The 15455-nt window shown below is 42.7% G+C and overlaps 1 protein-coding gene across 1 annotated transcript in view; it reads left to right on the forward strand.

Moving 5' to 3' along the window:
* Positions 1 to 7345: 7345 nt before the first annotated feature.
* LOC105911320 (transmembrane protein 151B) overlaps positions 7346 to 15455 on the forward strand; it is a 26015-nt gene continuing 17905 nt past the window's right edge. The window contains exon 1 of the mRNA XM_031572717.2: positions 7346 to 8069. Coding sequence (XP_031428577.2) covers positions 8010 to 8069 — 60 coding nt within the window. The 5' untranslated portion in view covers positions 7346 to 8009. The remainder of the gene's footprint in view (positions 8070 to 15455) is intronic.

A 15455-nucleotide genomic window follows, 5' to 3' on the forward strand; every position in this document is an offset into this window, starting at 1 on the left:
GCTGAGTCTCTCTCCACTTTGTCATTTTCAGATTTAAGGCAAAAGTTAATCCTCACTCTAATCCCTGTTCTAACCCAAACCCCTAACATTAATCCCACCCTCAAACAATTGAAATTTGGGAATGCAATTATTTTTGAGTGGTCAGTTATGTTGATGTCAAATGTCAGTTGAAGAAAGAAGAGATGATTGACCTTTGACCTTTTTTATCACCTTTGTATCAGTTATGTGCAAAACACAGCAACACCACTTTGACACGATAAGAATGGCTTTCAAAAGCCCTGGAAAGAACTGACAGGGTAGTTTTGCCATATTAGGAGACTACAATAGCCACTTCATTTGGGTAGTTTAATAGAAGACAAATGTGTAAGTAGGTTAAGTCCAATAGAAGCCAAATCATGTGAAACAGACACTGTTTCAAACACTCACACAGACAGCAGTGGGGTCAGGAGAATCCCAGGTGCAGCTACCCGTGCTCATTAAACTGGAGCGACCTAAGGAGCGTTTGAAGATGGCTGCATCTTCATCCTCGTTTAAGAACATTACCCAGAAATAGAAGCAACAGAGATGCACACATGGACGCAACGAAGGTGCGGAAGACGCAGGAAAACAATGTTAAATTAGGGAGAATCCAAAGCAAAAAGCTGGGTGCTGATGCCCTACATGCAAATGGGTTTGAAAGTTTATGTTCAGCCAAGCATCCACTGTGTGTGCGTGGGGCGTTTAAAAGAGACGCCTTGACTTTTAAATACAAGACCGTTCACTTCTCTTTTTGAGTACATGTAGCAAAAGACTGCCCATGAGAAGGCCAGTTTGCCACTTCAATGTGAGGTGGATGCAATGCACACACACACACACACACTTTCTCACACACACACAGAGACTGAAATGAATGATGTGCGGTGTGCAGATTCCAGTTAAGTGGTCTCTGGTATGTGTCTGGATTCAGGCCAAACCAGGACCGAGACCTGATCTAGAGACGGTCATCAGTCTCTGAGTAGCTCTCAGGCCAAACCAGGACCGAGACCTGATCTAGAGACAGTCATCAGTCTCAGGCCAAACCAGGACCGAGACCTGATCTAGAGACAGTCATCAGTCTCAGGCCAAACCAGGACCAAACCTGATGTAGAGATGGTTCTGACCCCTGACCTTGGTGTTGTGTGCGCCTGACCAGGCCCGTTGGTCTGCAAGAGGACTGCACTGGCACACACTGAAGTGTTGCTTATGTCAGTGTTAATTTGCACACAGAAATACATGTGAACCAGACAAGTGAACAGTTCTCTAGACTCATAATCACTCTGCAAATCAAGGATTCAAGGGGTATTTTTACTAATAGAAAGGTAGAACAGTTCTCTAGGCTCTTAATCACTGCAAATCAAGGATTTGAGGGGTATTTTTTACTAACAGGAACAACACGATAGCAGGGTTCCCTCAAGGTCAAGAGCAGAGGGTGTTTGAATGTTCTTAAGGTGGATTGAAAAATTAAAAAGTTACATAAACTGGCTCCCATTATATTTATGTTCGGTCACCTTGAAATCTAGGCTGAGCCGACATTCTCCCTGAACCTCCTGATCTCTTAGGTCACTGTAGGCTGTACGTTATAATGATCTCTTAGGTCACTGTAGGCTGTAATATTATAACGATCTTTCTGAAAAATTAGGAGTCTTAAAGGCACAGTCCGCGATTCGAAGCCTGTACACTTTTTGTCAAATTCAGTGAAAAGGTCCTTATCGTCCTGTAGCTGTACGTTCAGTGTTTGCACTCAAACAAACAAACAAACAATCTCAGCCAATCAACACATCATTTTCGGAGCACGGAAGGGATGGGGTGTAATATATTTTGGCTGTTGAGCAGAAACATCAAAAACCTTTCGCAAAACCAAAGCCGAATAACAGACTCTACCTTCAAGAGTAAGAAACTCCACAGCTGGTATACAAACGCTTAGAGAAAACCCGATCAGAAAACCTTCACAACAGGACTGTGACCTTTTCTTCCAAAGAGTGTAGGATGCAAAATCTCCTCATCATGTTCATGATTACCAATAGAGCAGCAATGACTTCATCTCCACATTCCCAACCGCATTCCTGTCACAGTTGGGGCCTGAAGGTCGGATGCTACTGGCTCTTGTGGGTTTGGTGTGAGTGGACAGCGGCATTCACAGCGGCAATTTACTCCGCAGTCTTCAAACCACAGCGCGTTCCTCACATACTTCCAGGGACGTGCGGTCATATGAGGCAGGTGAGGCAGATACATATATTTTATTTAAAAAATCATAAAATAAATATTCATATTTCTCTACTAATCTGTGGTATAGGTGTAATTTCTGCATGATTCCAATCATTTCGAGCATTTTTATAATCAAAATCGCTGAATTCGCGCATGTCCTATTCAAATAGACGGAAGAAAACAAGGGACGTCAGGTTAGGCACCATGTATTGTCTATGGGAGCTAGTGAGGCAGTGGGCCTGTTCGAATTGGCTTAAAATGCTCCCTTCCTTCCTTCCTTCCTATTAAGAGAGCAAGGACTGTTCGAATTGTCTTAAACCCTCTCTTCCTCTCTAGTAAGATACCTTGAAATACGTCACATAACGGTCATTTTTTAAGAGAGCATCTGAGCTGCCTTGCTGTCTTATGGCGGCAGGTATTACCCATAACTCTCTGCGCCATTCCCTAACCGGAGACAAATTTAAAAAAAGATGGTGGATGAAATCGTCGAAGTTCCACAAAAGTATTCACCGATGTACGTTTCTTTGCTTTTTTTGGTAATTTTTTAAAAAAGTTACCGAGAAATAAACAGTGTACTATGTACTTATGTCATGATTGATTAACAAAAATAGTCTGTTTCGTTAGCGATGTATCCGTTAGCCAGGTCGCTAACAGTAGCTGCTAGCTAGCAAATAAGCACACACAGGATTATGACACAGCGTCATGTTGCCGTACATCCTATCTTAATAGACTGTTCGAAATCAAAGGTTTTTGAGATACCTTCCCCCGAAAGGACCTCTCTCGTTAGACACCTGTCTAACAAGAGATCAAGGATTAGACAGCTATCTAGGAATCCGAACACAGCCAGTGCCTCACCTAGGATTGCGCAATCGCTCCAAACTGGGTTTTGCGCATGCGTGCGCATGCGTAGAACCTTTGAGCTGAGCTCAAAACGCATTGAAAAATCATGTAGGTGAGGCACACAGTACCTCTGCCTCAATGAAGGGGGCGTGCGAGAGCGCACCTGTCGGGGTTATGCTGGGGAACGTTCCTCTTCTTCTACACTTCTGTGGAATGGAAGATTTTATTGCTAAGCTGAAGCTGTTCTCAAAACCGGACTTTCAGTCCAAACGTGAAATGATTAATAATGGGAGACCCATGCCGGAGCTAAAAGGTATGCTTCAAGCGACGGGACAGAAGATAACTCGATCGACTTCTCACATTCAAAGCCAAATTCCTTTGAACATGTTTGGAACCTCAAGAATAAATTTGGTTTTGAACTTACAGCGGCAGCTCCGTTGATTTCCCATTATTTCTCTTGGGATTGTTTTATGTCTATGTGAAGCCAATTTAGGAAATTAAACTTACATTGTAGGTAAATTGTGTTTCCTGGTTGCAATGGTTATCCTGTTGCTACGTTAGCTAATTAGCTAGCTAAGGACACTTAATAACCTTACGAGTTAATCGGAAGAGTTCAATTTGCATGAAATGATAGCTGGTTATCTAGCTGATGTTATAGTCTCCTCGATTTAACTATTAAAATTATAATGGGAAAAGGTAGAAACCCTCAGGGTGCTTGTGCAACTTCGTAAGAAAGAGTTCATATTCACGAGTTCTTATTCATGAGTGCATAATATTTACACATGAGTTCATCACAAGCTAGCAGCTGCCTACTGTATGCACCTTACCTATGTGTGTGTAAAGAATGCTGATATGAAAAACAACCAGTAGTCAATGTGAAAGCTGCCAATGGTGATCTTAGATACTCTATTGGGTTTAGGTATTTGTAAATTTGACTCTGAAAGAATCAGTGCCTCACCAGCCACGAACCTCACCGCACGTCACTGCATACTTCAGAGCACTCTCTAATCTCTTTGTTACCAGTTGTGCTTTTCTTTGTCTTCCAGGTCTTTGTTCCCACGCAGGTCTTTTCATTGTGTTCGTCTTCTGAAATTTCAAAAGACAAAAGTCCATCTGCTCAGTGCGACGTGTGACTCACCAGGGGTTTGCTTCACTGTGCTGCTCTCGGCCTCCTACTCCAGGCTCTCTACTCGGGTTGTGCTTTGGCTAATTGACTGATGTATTGATCAATTAATTCGTAGATTAACTGATCAATTGACCTGTCAATCAATACATTGCTCAGGTGCACTCACCCCATCAGAGAGTGAAAGCTGTCAACACTGATGAAAAAGAGGGAAACTATCTTGTGTGTGTTCTATTGTGTGTGTCTAATTGTGTGTGTTGTAACGTTTCTTTCAGCAGTTGACATTTTAATGACTGCATTTTCGGACTTTGTGAGCCCATAACTATTAGTGATTGACACATGAGTGGTTCTGGACACCTGAGCCCGAGGCTGTAAGCCTGTATTGATCAACACGCAGGCAAGACTAGAAGATGAAGGAACGTTCGTGACAGAAGGCTAAATTAGGTTATATGCCTGGCAAACACACTCTGTAGCTGTAGTTATTTCTCTCTGTTAACTTTGTTTTTCGCAGATTGGTTCTTCTTAGTTGGATTCTTCTTTGATTGTTCTTCTGACAGCTTAAATCCCATTTTAATACATCAGAGACTGATTCACCCTGTGTGTTCTTCTAAATCCTCTCACAGATTTGCATTAACTTCCATGTTGTACCAGCAGATGGCGCTTGACTCTGCCTGAGGGCCAGTGTGAGCAGCTGAGATCAGCTCAGAGCTACTCGGGCAGGGTGACCAGGATCAGCACCAGGCTCTGCCAAAGGGCTGGTGCAAACACGGGTGTGGCACTGCTCAGAGCACACCTTAGGGTGGCGTCACGTCCAGAGGGCCAGGCGTGGGATTGGGTCACTGTGCTTAGAAGGTTCAGTGTGTTCCACTGCTGAGAATTCTAAAGAACCCGTTACTTCTTCCAGTTCCATGCTGCATTTGGGATGTCTCCTGTGGAACCTAACAGGTGATGGCTCTGGCACCTCACCATGTGCATCATGTTGATGGCTTCTGTTCATGCAGGCCTACATATCCACAAACTCAAGACTTCATTTCCGGTGGCCTGAACATTCTCTGTGTGTTTCTTTGCATGTCATTTAGCTTTGTTGTTTTGTCCCTGTGTCTGCCCAAGAACCAAAGTTGATATTTTTAGAGTCTTGGCACTACAATATTTTCTAATCTGTGATTTTACATTAATACTAGTGCTGTCAAACGATTAAAATATTTAATCTCGATTAATCGCATTTATGTCATAGTTAAGTCAAAATTAATCGCGATTAATCGCAAATTTTTATCTATTCTAAATGTCCCTTCATTTATTCATTTTTTCCATCATTTTATTTTTATTTTAATGCCCTTATCAACATGGAAAAGTGGATTGGCTTGCTTTATGCAAATGTTTTATTTTATTGAAAACCAACATTGCCAAACAGGGCGGTACAAAATAAAATTAGAAAGTGCACATTTCAGGTAAACAAGGACTGAGCCTATAGTGCAGTTAAACCATGGCTTAATATTTAATTTGTTTCAAGTTTTCTGGGAACATAGCAGTCAGGCCTCTTATTTCAGAAACAATTAACCATAACATTTAGGTTACCAATAAAAGGTAAGCCTACTACTTCTTTGCTTTCAGCCAGCTGCCTGTTGACATTTTCAGACAACAGTGAAGCTCGCTTCTTTTGCACAACAAAACTTTTAAAAGTAAACTTTCCATTCAGAAGCTTTTTATCATCCATTTCGCCGCATCGCGCTCACCATTCACTCAAACCGTAACGTTAGCCTACTACACAGTTTGCGAGGCCAAAAAGAGCGTTAATCTAAAAAACAAATTTTTTTTTTTTTTTTTTTTAAAACATATTTTTTTTTATTTTTTTTTTAATCGCGTTAATCTCGCGATAAAAAAATTAACGGCGTTAAAATGCGTTTGCGTTAACGCCGTTAATAACGCGTTAAACTGACAGCACTAATTAATACGTAAAGGGCCCACGGTACAACGGCAGAGCTGTATCTAAATCTTCATTAGAACATCCTGTAGAAACCAAAGACAACAACATGCCTCAACATGAATGCAAATCCATCGTGCTGTGATTGACAGTAGGCCCTCTCCTGTTTATCCAATGTGCAAATACAGGGGAGGACTCCGAAGCCTCTGCTGACTACAGTAAACAAATGTAAACAGCATTTTGGCTGGTCTTCTTGTAAGTGCTTAGGCTTTACATCACAGGGCTTGTTTGGATGTCCACTACGCAACACCATACATTAGTGTGCCACTCCCTTATGAATTATCCTGCCAGTCCATCTCTGAAAGCACAATCAGGATGTGACCCAAACTGTATCCATAATTTATTCATTCAGTTCATGGAAGTGACTTCATCAGATGCTTTAAATGAAGGTGGTTAAAGCTATCTGGGTGAGCCTAGAATGGTTGGCAATTACAGCTGAGGACACACTAGGCACACTAGGCAGCGTTATCTTTCAGATGAATACATGGTTCTGTGGGAGAAGACAGGCTTGTGCTCCTCGATGTGCTTTGCTTTTCTAAATACACTATCTCCTTGTTAAAGATGGATCATTTATAACCAAGAGGCCGTCAGCAAATCTGTTTAACTTACACATTCCCATGGATCCCTGCTTATAGCTTGACAGGTAATTCACTTTGAACCCAGTTGACTCAGTTGAAAGAATGTGTTGCCAAATTTTATAAAAATGTTCTCAAGCACTTCTGCACTTGTTCTGAGAAATGACAGAAAACATACCTTTCGAATCCGATACACACACGCAGAGAGTAACAGACTGAATAATATGAACCAAGGCAACATATTTACAGAAAGAAAACGAAAATAACTAGCCTAATTATTACTACCCATCAACAGCATAGCCTACGTCTAATTTGAGGAAATCCATGCGCCTGCCAAGATGAAGTAATTCCAATAACATATTTGCATCCTCTTTGTCCGCCTTTCGCTCTCTCTCGCGCGCGCTCTCCCGCTCTCTCTCTCTCTCACACACACACACACACACACACACCCAATGGAATGAAAATAAGTAATATAGAAAAAGACAGAAAATAACGGAAATCGTTACTTATAAATAGAGCCAATCAGCATTTCAATTAACAGCATCAGCTTGTATTTGATGAGCGCCGACTTGAGGAAAACTGTGCACTCACACCAAGCTGTGGTGATGACATCATCGGGATCCCGGAGTCTGTACCGTGCAGGTGCGAACGGGGTTGCCAAAACAAAACAGAAAGGCAACGACAGCGCAGAGTGATCCCAGGTGTTTTGTGAGAGGGGGCGTAGAGTAAAACAAGCAACACATGTGCTATTTTATTACACAAACAGAGAGTGTATGTTTTCGTGTAGGGCGGGCACAGCGGGCTACGTTGCCTTGGGCGCGTGCCAAAAGTGGTACACACGCGTCGTCTTTCTCTCAGCCTTCTACCTCCCTCTCACGGTGGTGTCGTCAAATGTACAGTAATGGATTGACACCGACAGCTCGGTGAACGCTGCCTGTAACTCCTTACCCTGGTACTACGGTTCATTTGGACATATCAACAGTCATTTACATTTTCTGCGTAAGCTGCAATAGCATCGCAAACAGCATCCAAAATCACAGAGGCAACAGCGACTGCGGTGACGTGGTGACTACCGCACGCTGATAGAATGCACCCGCTCTGGCGATGCTACCTTCGGGGAGTCTCCTCAGAGCTGGCGGTAAATGGGTTGAAGAACCTTGCGGGGAGGTCCCGTCGGTGGACCGTGGGTCTGTGTGAGTCTTGGACCTGTCTCCGGTGTTGAAGTCGCTATCGAGCCTAAATCAACAGAAAGAGAGGCAGACTGAGAATGCCAGGGGTGACGGTGACCGGGGAGGCACCCACATTGAACGGGGGCGGAAGAGAGGAGGTAAGGCGTGAGAGAGTTTGTAAATATCATAAGCCGCGTGATCAGTGACTTTTCTTTAAATCCGGTATGTTTGTGACAGTTTTTTTTAGGTTGGAATTAGACATTGAGCTTAAATGTTGTGACCCAAGCGTGTAACCTTGTGACTGGTTTTGAATGAGTGTTTTTATGAGGGAAAGAACACCTAGAGACGCGTATGAAAATATAATCAAAGATCGTTTTGACCAGGTTTGTCTTTCTGTAACCTAACTTACTCAAACAGGCTAGAATGGTCCAATAGTTTTTTTTTGACATTTCGCATTTTCCATTGAACAAATGGCTCTCCCATCAAGAAGCCCATCTCTCTGTGACGTAGTCTGTGGTAGAAAATGAAAGGTGAGACAGAACGTTTTCGATGAGGCTTACTGCTCTACTTGATATGCACACATACCTATATATTTATTAGTGTGCACAGTATAGGCAGTGCCACTCTGAGAAATACATGGAATTGATTTACTAGGGCAATCTACATGTGCCACTGTGTGAGGATATTTATGGTTGTGGGTGGGTGTCAGTGCCAGTAACCATTGGCAGACAATGCAACCACAGTAACCCACCTACAAGTGCACAATGTTATGCTTCCCACTCTCTTGGTTCTCATACCCCTTTCATCCAATCTGAACACATATGGACAGAACACCGTCACCATGGAGAACAGGAGGGGGTGGGGGTGGGGGGGGGGGCAAATCTGTTTGATCAGGAGAAACATGAATGAGTCGCCTGTTTTCACCAGCAGCCGGTGGCTGTGGCTGAGGAGGGTTTTGGTTGTGGCTGGAGGACGTAACGCCATCTACGTGTTAGCGTCTCCTTCTCCCTCTCCTTCTCCCTCTCCATCACCCCACTCTCCCTCTCCACTCTCCCAGGGTCCCCCACTCGCTGCTGATCTATGTGTCCGTGTCCGCGTCTCCTTTTCCCTCTCCACTCTCCCAGGGTCCCCCCCTCGCTGCTGATCTACGTGTCCGTGTCTCCTTCTCCCTCGCCACCCCCACACTCTCCCAGGATCCCCAACTCGCTGCTGATCTGTATGGGCATACGGGAGAGAGACAGACACACTCAAAGGCACCTGTCTATGTTAGAGAGACAGGTCTGGTTTGTGCACAGACAGGTTTCAGTGGCCACTCGCATCACAGGGCTGCTGGTTGCCGTGGCCACGCTTCCATGTGATGGTGCATTGGCTCGTGTCATTATCTCCCCTCTGTCGCCGTGGCTCCCGATGCTCTCAGCGCGTTGGCTAATTTAAACCCCGCTTGCGTCCTCACAAGCACACCCTGGCCCCACAAACACACCTTCATTTTCACATTTTCATGAGCTCAGGTTACCTGTTACCTGGTACCTGTGAACTGTAACCCTTTATGTGAGGGAAATCATCTATCATATATCTTCATTTATCATATGCTGAATCTTGTTTTCTTGTAAGCATGTGTTCTGATACAGGCCGTCTCCCTCAGAGATGCGTGGCCTAGAGATGAACTTCCTGTCACCCATGTCTGAATTCTCACACTTAAAAATAGGTGAAAAACACACCAAGGTCACGGAGAAAGGCCTAGGCCAACACATCTGTTGGAACCGGAAAATAACCATTTAAGGTATAATGGCTCGATACAATATTGACAACAAAACAATAGATCTTAAAGTCCAAAACAAGTTGACATTTGGGGTACGGCTGACAGACGTCCATCTGGGGGCGTCTATGTTTGATGCTCAGGTAAGACAGGAATTTCCTGAGGGAGTTGGGGACAATATAAAAGCCTGCTTTTTTATATGGATTTCAGATTTCAGCTTCATGAACCAACTTGGTCTAACCATATCCTATCACACTCTCCATTCTAACCATATCCTATCACACTCTACATTCTAACCATATCCTATCACACTCTCCATTCTAACCCAGTCCTATCACACTCTCCATTCTAACCCTATCCTATCACACTCTACATTCTAACCATATCCTATCACACTCTCCATTCTAACCCAGTCCTATCACACTCTACATTCTAACCCTATCCTATCACACTCTCCATTCTAACCATATCCTATCACACTCTACATTCTAACCCAGTCCTATCACACTCTACATTCTAACCCTATCCTTGACTGAAGACCTCTCATAACTTCTAATAGACAAGACTTACATTTTCACACTAGCAAAGAATTAGAAAAATACATAACAATCACCAAAAGACTCAGGAACAAAAATGGTTTTGGTCTGATGTGGCTCTAGTGTGCCTGATCACGGCTAGGAGGGGCTCTCAGGTCAGCCGCTAACTGGTTGAGGTGATGCTACTCTGTGATCGTTGGTGACGGTGAATATGGCTAGCTGTTTCTTTTTTTTAGAAATAAATATCTCGGCTGTGACCTCAACTTTAACCTTTAACCTCACTGATAACAGAGTCCTATTAGCCATTCCTGACGAAACTCTAAAGCTCATTTAGCAAACCTTATCCAGTGTGATAGAACATATAGAACTGATTAATAGAACAAAGAAACGTTTTTTTCTTAGAACAAAGAATGTTGTCATATTTGACCTTCAGTAGGCACAGTTCCACAGGAGGACAAAGGACTCCATAGTAGTGAACAGACAGTAGATATCTGCAGAATAGTGAACAGACAGTAGATATGAGCAGAATAGTGAACAGACACAGTAGATATCTGCAGAATAGTGAACAGACAGTAGATATGAGCAGAGTAGTGAACAGACAGTAGATATGAGCAGAATAGTGAACAGAAACAGTAGATATGAGCAGAGTAGTGAACAGACAGTAGATAACATAATGGTCAGACCAGTGATGAGACCCCATTTGTGTGAGCTGTCGGCTATCTAATGCTCTCAAGCCTTCACACACTGACACAACTATTAGTGGTTTTATTAAAGTGTGTCAGTCTGTAGTCCCCTCTTCACCTTTTCAGACTAAACTGTAGATTAAGACCCTATATGGAATTGAGAACCCTTGAGACCCTCCTTTTGTATGTTATTCTTGAAATAAAGCTTCAGTTGTGGCTAGATTAATAATCCATTGCATTGACCTATTGCACATTGTTTTTACTTTTCAATTCCAAGATGGCCACCGACCGTCAGGACATTCCTGATACCTGTAAATTAACTGGTGAAGTCAAGTAGAATGCCACGTTCTTGAAAACTGAGCATTAGCCATGCGTTCAGCCTCTTCCTCATATCTGGCAGAGTTGTGACGAGTATAGAAAACCATCTGTGATCTTCCTCTGCCTAATGGAGGTTGGTGAGGGTGATCTGAATAATTAATACCCCGCCTCAACCTGCCAACCCCTGCCCAGCCAAAACTTCTGGAGGATATTTTTATCCATGTTTTTTTTTTTCTTTGTTCCTGTGTGCGATCTCCTTATGAGTCTGGGTTTAGGCTAAACATAGAGCCGTCTCCATCGCTCCGCTAATCAGACATGATCACACATCTGGGCCAGATATCAGGAAGTACTGTGATGCTCTTTTATAAAAAAAACGTTAAAGGCCTTTCACACTTACACACCCCTCTTCAGTCCTGCATTCCCTCTCCTGTATGCTGACAGCTCTCTGTCCTGTCATAGCTGCTACAGCACGCTCTGATAGGTACCAGTGTGGGAGTCTTGTCTCATTGTGTGTGTGTCACTAAAGGTGTTCTCCAAGGATCAGTTCTTGATCTGTATGTATTTCAAAATAAACACTGCCTGCATCTCAGTGAGCAGCCACGTCTTGTGCCTGTCCATGATTTGTTGAGACCTGTCCAAACTAAGCTGTGATTCGGCATCTTTTTGTCAGTGAAAGACTGCCAGTTATATGCTGATGCCAACACCATGCAGTCAGAGTATTCTTTGAATCCTTCTCAAAAGCCCTTAAAAAGCCTTGAGTCGAACTGAATGCTTTTTTACAAGAGTAAGAATGATTGATCGCATCAGCCTTGAGATTCTGGCCTATTCTCAAAACAGCAGCTTTAGAGCCAATGATTATGTAGGGAACTGCACTGATGACAAGCGTTCAGCTTTGCAAGTGGATACAGTCCTGTTCGAAAGGTTGCACAAGACTCCTGGCCTTAAATTAATATATATTTGTCCTGCTATTATAACTGCGGCCTTCAGAGGTAGTAGCTGACCTGCTCAGGTCTGGCATGAGCTTGGGGCCGGATTGGGTGGTTTGTAGTCAGTTGCTAACTGGGATTGGTCAGATCGTAGTCCATGGCTAACTGGGATTGATCAGCTGGTAGTTGGTGGCTAACTGGGATTGGTCAGCTCGTAGTCGGTGGCTAACTGGGATTGGTCGGCTCGTAGTCGGTGGCTAACTGGGATTGGTCAGCTCGTAGTCGGTGGCTAACTGGGATTGGTCAGATGGTAGTTGGTGGCTAACTGGGATTGGTCAGCTCGTAGTCGGTGGCTAACTGGGATTGGTCAGATGGTAGTTGGTGGCTAACTGGGATTGGTCAGCTCGTAGTCGTTGGTAGTCGGCATCTAACTGGGATTGTAGGTCATGATGACAAGAGATAGAGATAGAGAACAGAAGCAGGGACAAGAGAGGTCATTTTAGGGGCCTTATTTTACTGTCCCTGTGTGTGTGAGAGAGAGAGAGAGAGAGAGAGAGAGAGAGAGAGAGAGAGAGAGAGAGAGAGAGAGAGGGAGAGGGAGAGGGAGGGAGAGTCTCCTCTTCCTGTTAGTTCTGCTCTTTCATTGATCTGCCCCCGTGTTGAGTCTTAGCTGATTGAATCTCTGTGAGATGGTGAACTCCGGCAGTAAAGCTCCTCGCAGCTCATAAACACGAGCCTGTAAAGCAGTCAAATAAACACTACACGGTTGAGCATGCTCCTACATCCTATGGTTACAACTTACTTTGTTAGTTACTGTGTACTTCATGAATCAGTTGTACTTGACCTTAGCACCAGATGCTTCAGTGTCCTTATTTACTGTGTACTGCATGAATTAGCTGTACTTGACGTTAGCACCAGATGCTTGAGTGTCCTTATTTACTGTGTACTGCATGAATTAGCTGTACTTGACGTTAGCACCAGATGTTTGCACGTTTAGAGTCGTGAGAAGGATATTGAGTTGGAACCCTTAATTAATCTAACCCATCAGCTAAGCATGAGGCATAGTAGCCAAGGATTCTTGACATAAAGTTTGGTTTCCCTCTGCTGCTGATAATGGAGCAGGTCTGAGACAAACTAGGATCAACACAACCCAGAATCAGCTCCTCGCTGACTTAATGCAGTTGCAAATTTTGTCCTCAATGCAGCGGCAGGGCTCTACGCTAAGGTTTTCCCCAAGGAGTACATGTGCTCCTAAATGAAAAAATTTAGGAGCACACAAAGAAATTTAGGAGCACAGCGGGGGTTTTTTATGTGGAAGTAAAGCATGTCATTTGCGACCTACAGTTCAAAACATTGTATTTTCCAACGTTCAACCCCATTCATATTCAGTGTTTCCGAAGCAAGTTAGCTGGTAAATTGATCAAATTACTGCATTTGTTCATATTTCAACACTTTAGTGGACCTCTTATCAATTGTTATTAGTAGTATTTTATATAGCCAGCTTTACCTAAAGTTTATTGTAAGATATAGCTTGTTAGATTCTAAATGCAGTTAGAGTTAGACTGTACGTCTAGTATCTAACGTAAGCAACACTTTCACTGTAGCTAGCTAGAGAGCATGTGTATCATAACCAGAAGTCTGTTGGTTTATAGTCTGTCAAATTAGTTCTAGTTATTGGTGTTTGTTGGCATACAAAGTTAGTCTTCTCTTATTAGCCTAGTTAGTACATCTGATTAGAGCTAGCAGCAATGAATTGCAGATTAAGGGGTCCCTATCTCAGTGTTAATTTTGGCAGCTATTTTAGATTTAGTCTTAAAACGAAAATGCATATTAGTTTTAGTCACATTTAGTCATTTTTATCCTTCTTAGTTTTAGTCTAGTTTTCGTCAATGAAAACTCATTACATTTTAGTCTAGTTTTAGTCACATTTAAAAGTCCATATTATAGCCACATTAAACTCCTTTCCTTCCCTTCTCAGGCCCAGGGACCCCCTGTGTTGTGTCTACAACTGCATAATAGTCAAGCTTGTAGTACTTAAATTGTGGATGCAATTAGTCTCTAAGATACAGATCTCTTAGTATATGCCTACAGCTGAATTCCAATTAATTCAATGTAAATAATCATTTTAAGGCAATACTTAATTAACAGAATTATCATTCAAATATAAGAGAATATCAAGTCTAGATTTTCAAATGATGTGATAGCACATTACAACTACTATGCCTACCTGGCCTTAGAGTTAAGTCAACCACATATCCTCCATATGAATTGCTGTGCAATTTGATAACCAACAGATTTAGCTAGACGGATAGTTTTGACAGTTGAAAGTGGTGTCAATGATAATAACAATTGCCCAAATAGACAAGGATATTTAAACAAATCACATATTCATTTATTTTTTCTTGATTAATGTCATGCGTGGCCTGTCGTCCATTCTGCAATGAGTTTACTAGCTAGCTATCGATAGCTAGTATAACTTAGCTAGGATATGCTACCTCATAGTTAGCTAGCTAAAAGTTTGCCAAGGCTAACGGGAGGCTTAAATCGAAAATGACTAGCTAACTATCCAAGCTGACACAACCTATACACTCGACTGCCCCTTTGAAGTTAACTTAACGTTGGCTAATATATTCTAATAACTAGTTATCATTGACAGTTACTAGCTAAGTTACCAAACCCCTTTCTTGTCTTAAATTGAGCAGTTGCTGGTGTGAGCTACAGTATGGGAGCTAGCAAAGCCATTTCTAGCTCTGCTTCACAATATTGCTGCCTAGTGTTATAAGTTAATGTAATACATAAATGTTAATAAAGTATCAGACATAAACAGGATACAACACACCAGTAACCAATTGATATTATGTGTTAATATACCGAAAATATCAGTAAATCGAGGTGGTGCTGCTGTCTGTCCCGTGGAAGACCATTCAAACAGGTTGCCAGCAGGGTTTTTTTGCGAGCTACTTATACTAAATGATCACATGTCGGCGAGATCGTCGTAACCCTCTTTTTATATGGCTCTGGCCCATTGGTTGCGAATAGTCGCTCTCATTTGCATGAAGTTAAACGTGTCATCATGCTATGTTCACATTGTGCAGTCGCGACCCCGTCACTTGTTTCCATATGAAATCTATGGTATGCTTCACTTCTTCGCACCGTTGTTCCGTGTATTGACAACAATACCCGTCACTCGCGCACTATGCTCGTAAATTATTTTTCAAGTTCGCACATACCTATTTTTAGGCGCAAATGCGAGTGAAATACTCGCACTGTAGAGCCCTGAGCGGCATATGACACATTCTTCTCAAAATAAATGAACCAAAATGCA

This window comes from Clupea harengus, chromosome 8 (assembly GCF_900700415.2).
Source record: "Clupea harengus chromosome 8, Ch_v2.0.2, whole genome shotgun sequence".
NCBI lineage: Eukaryota > Metazoa > Chordata > Actinopteri > Clupeiformes > Clupeidae > Clupea > Clupea harengus.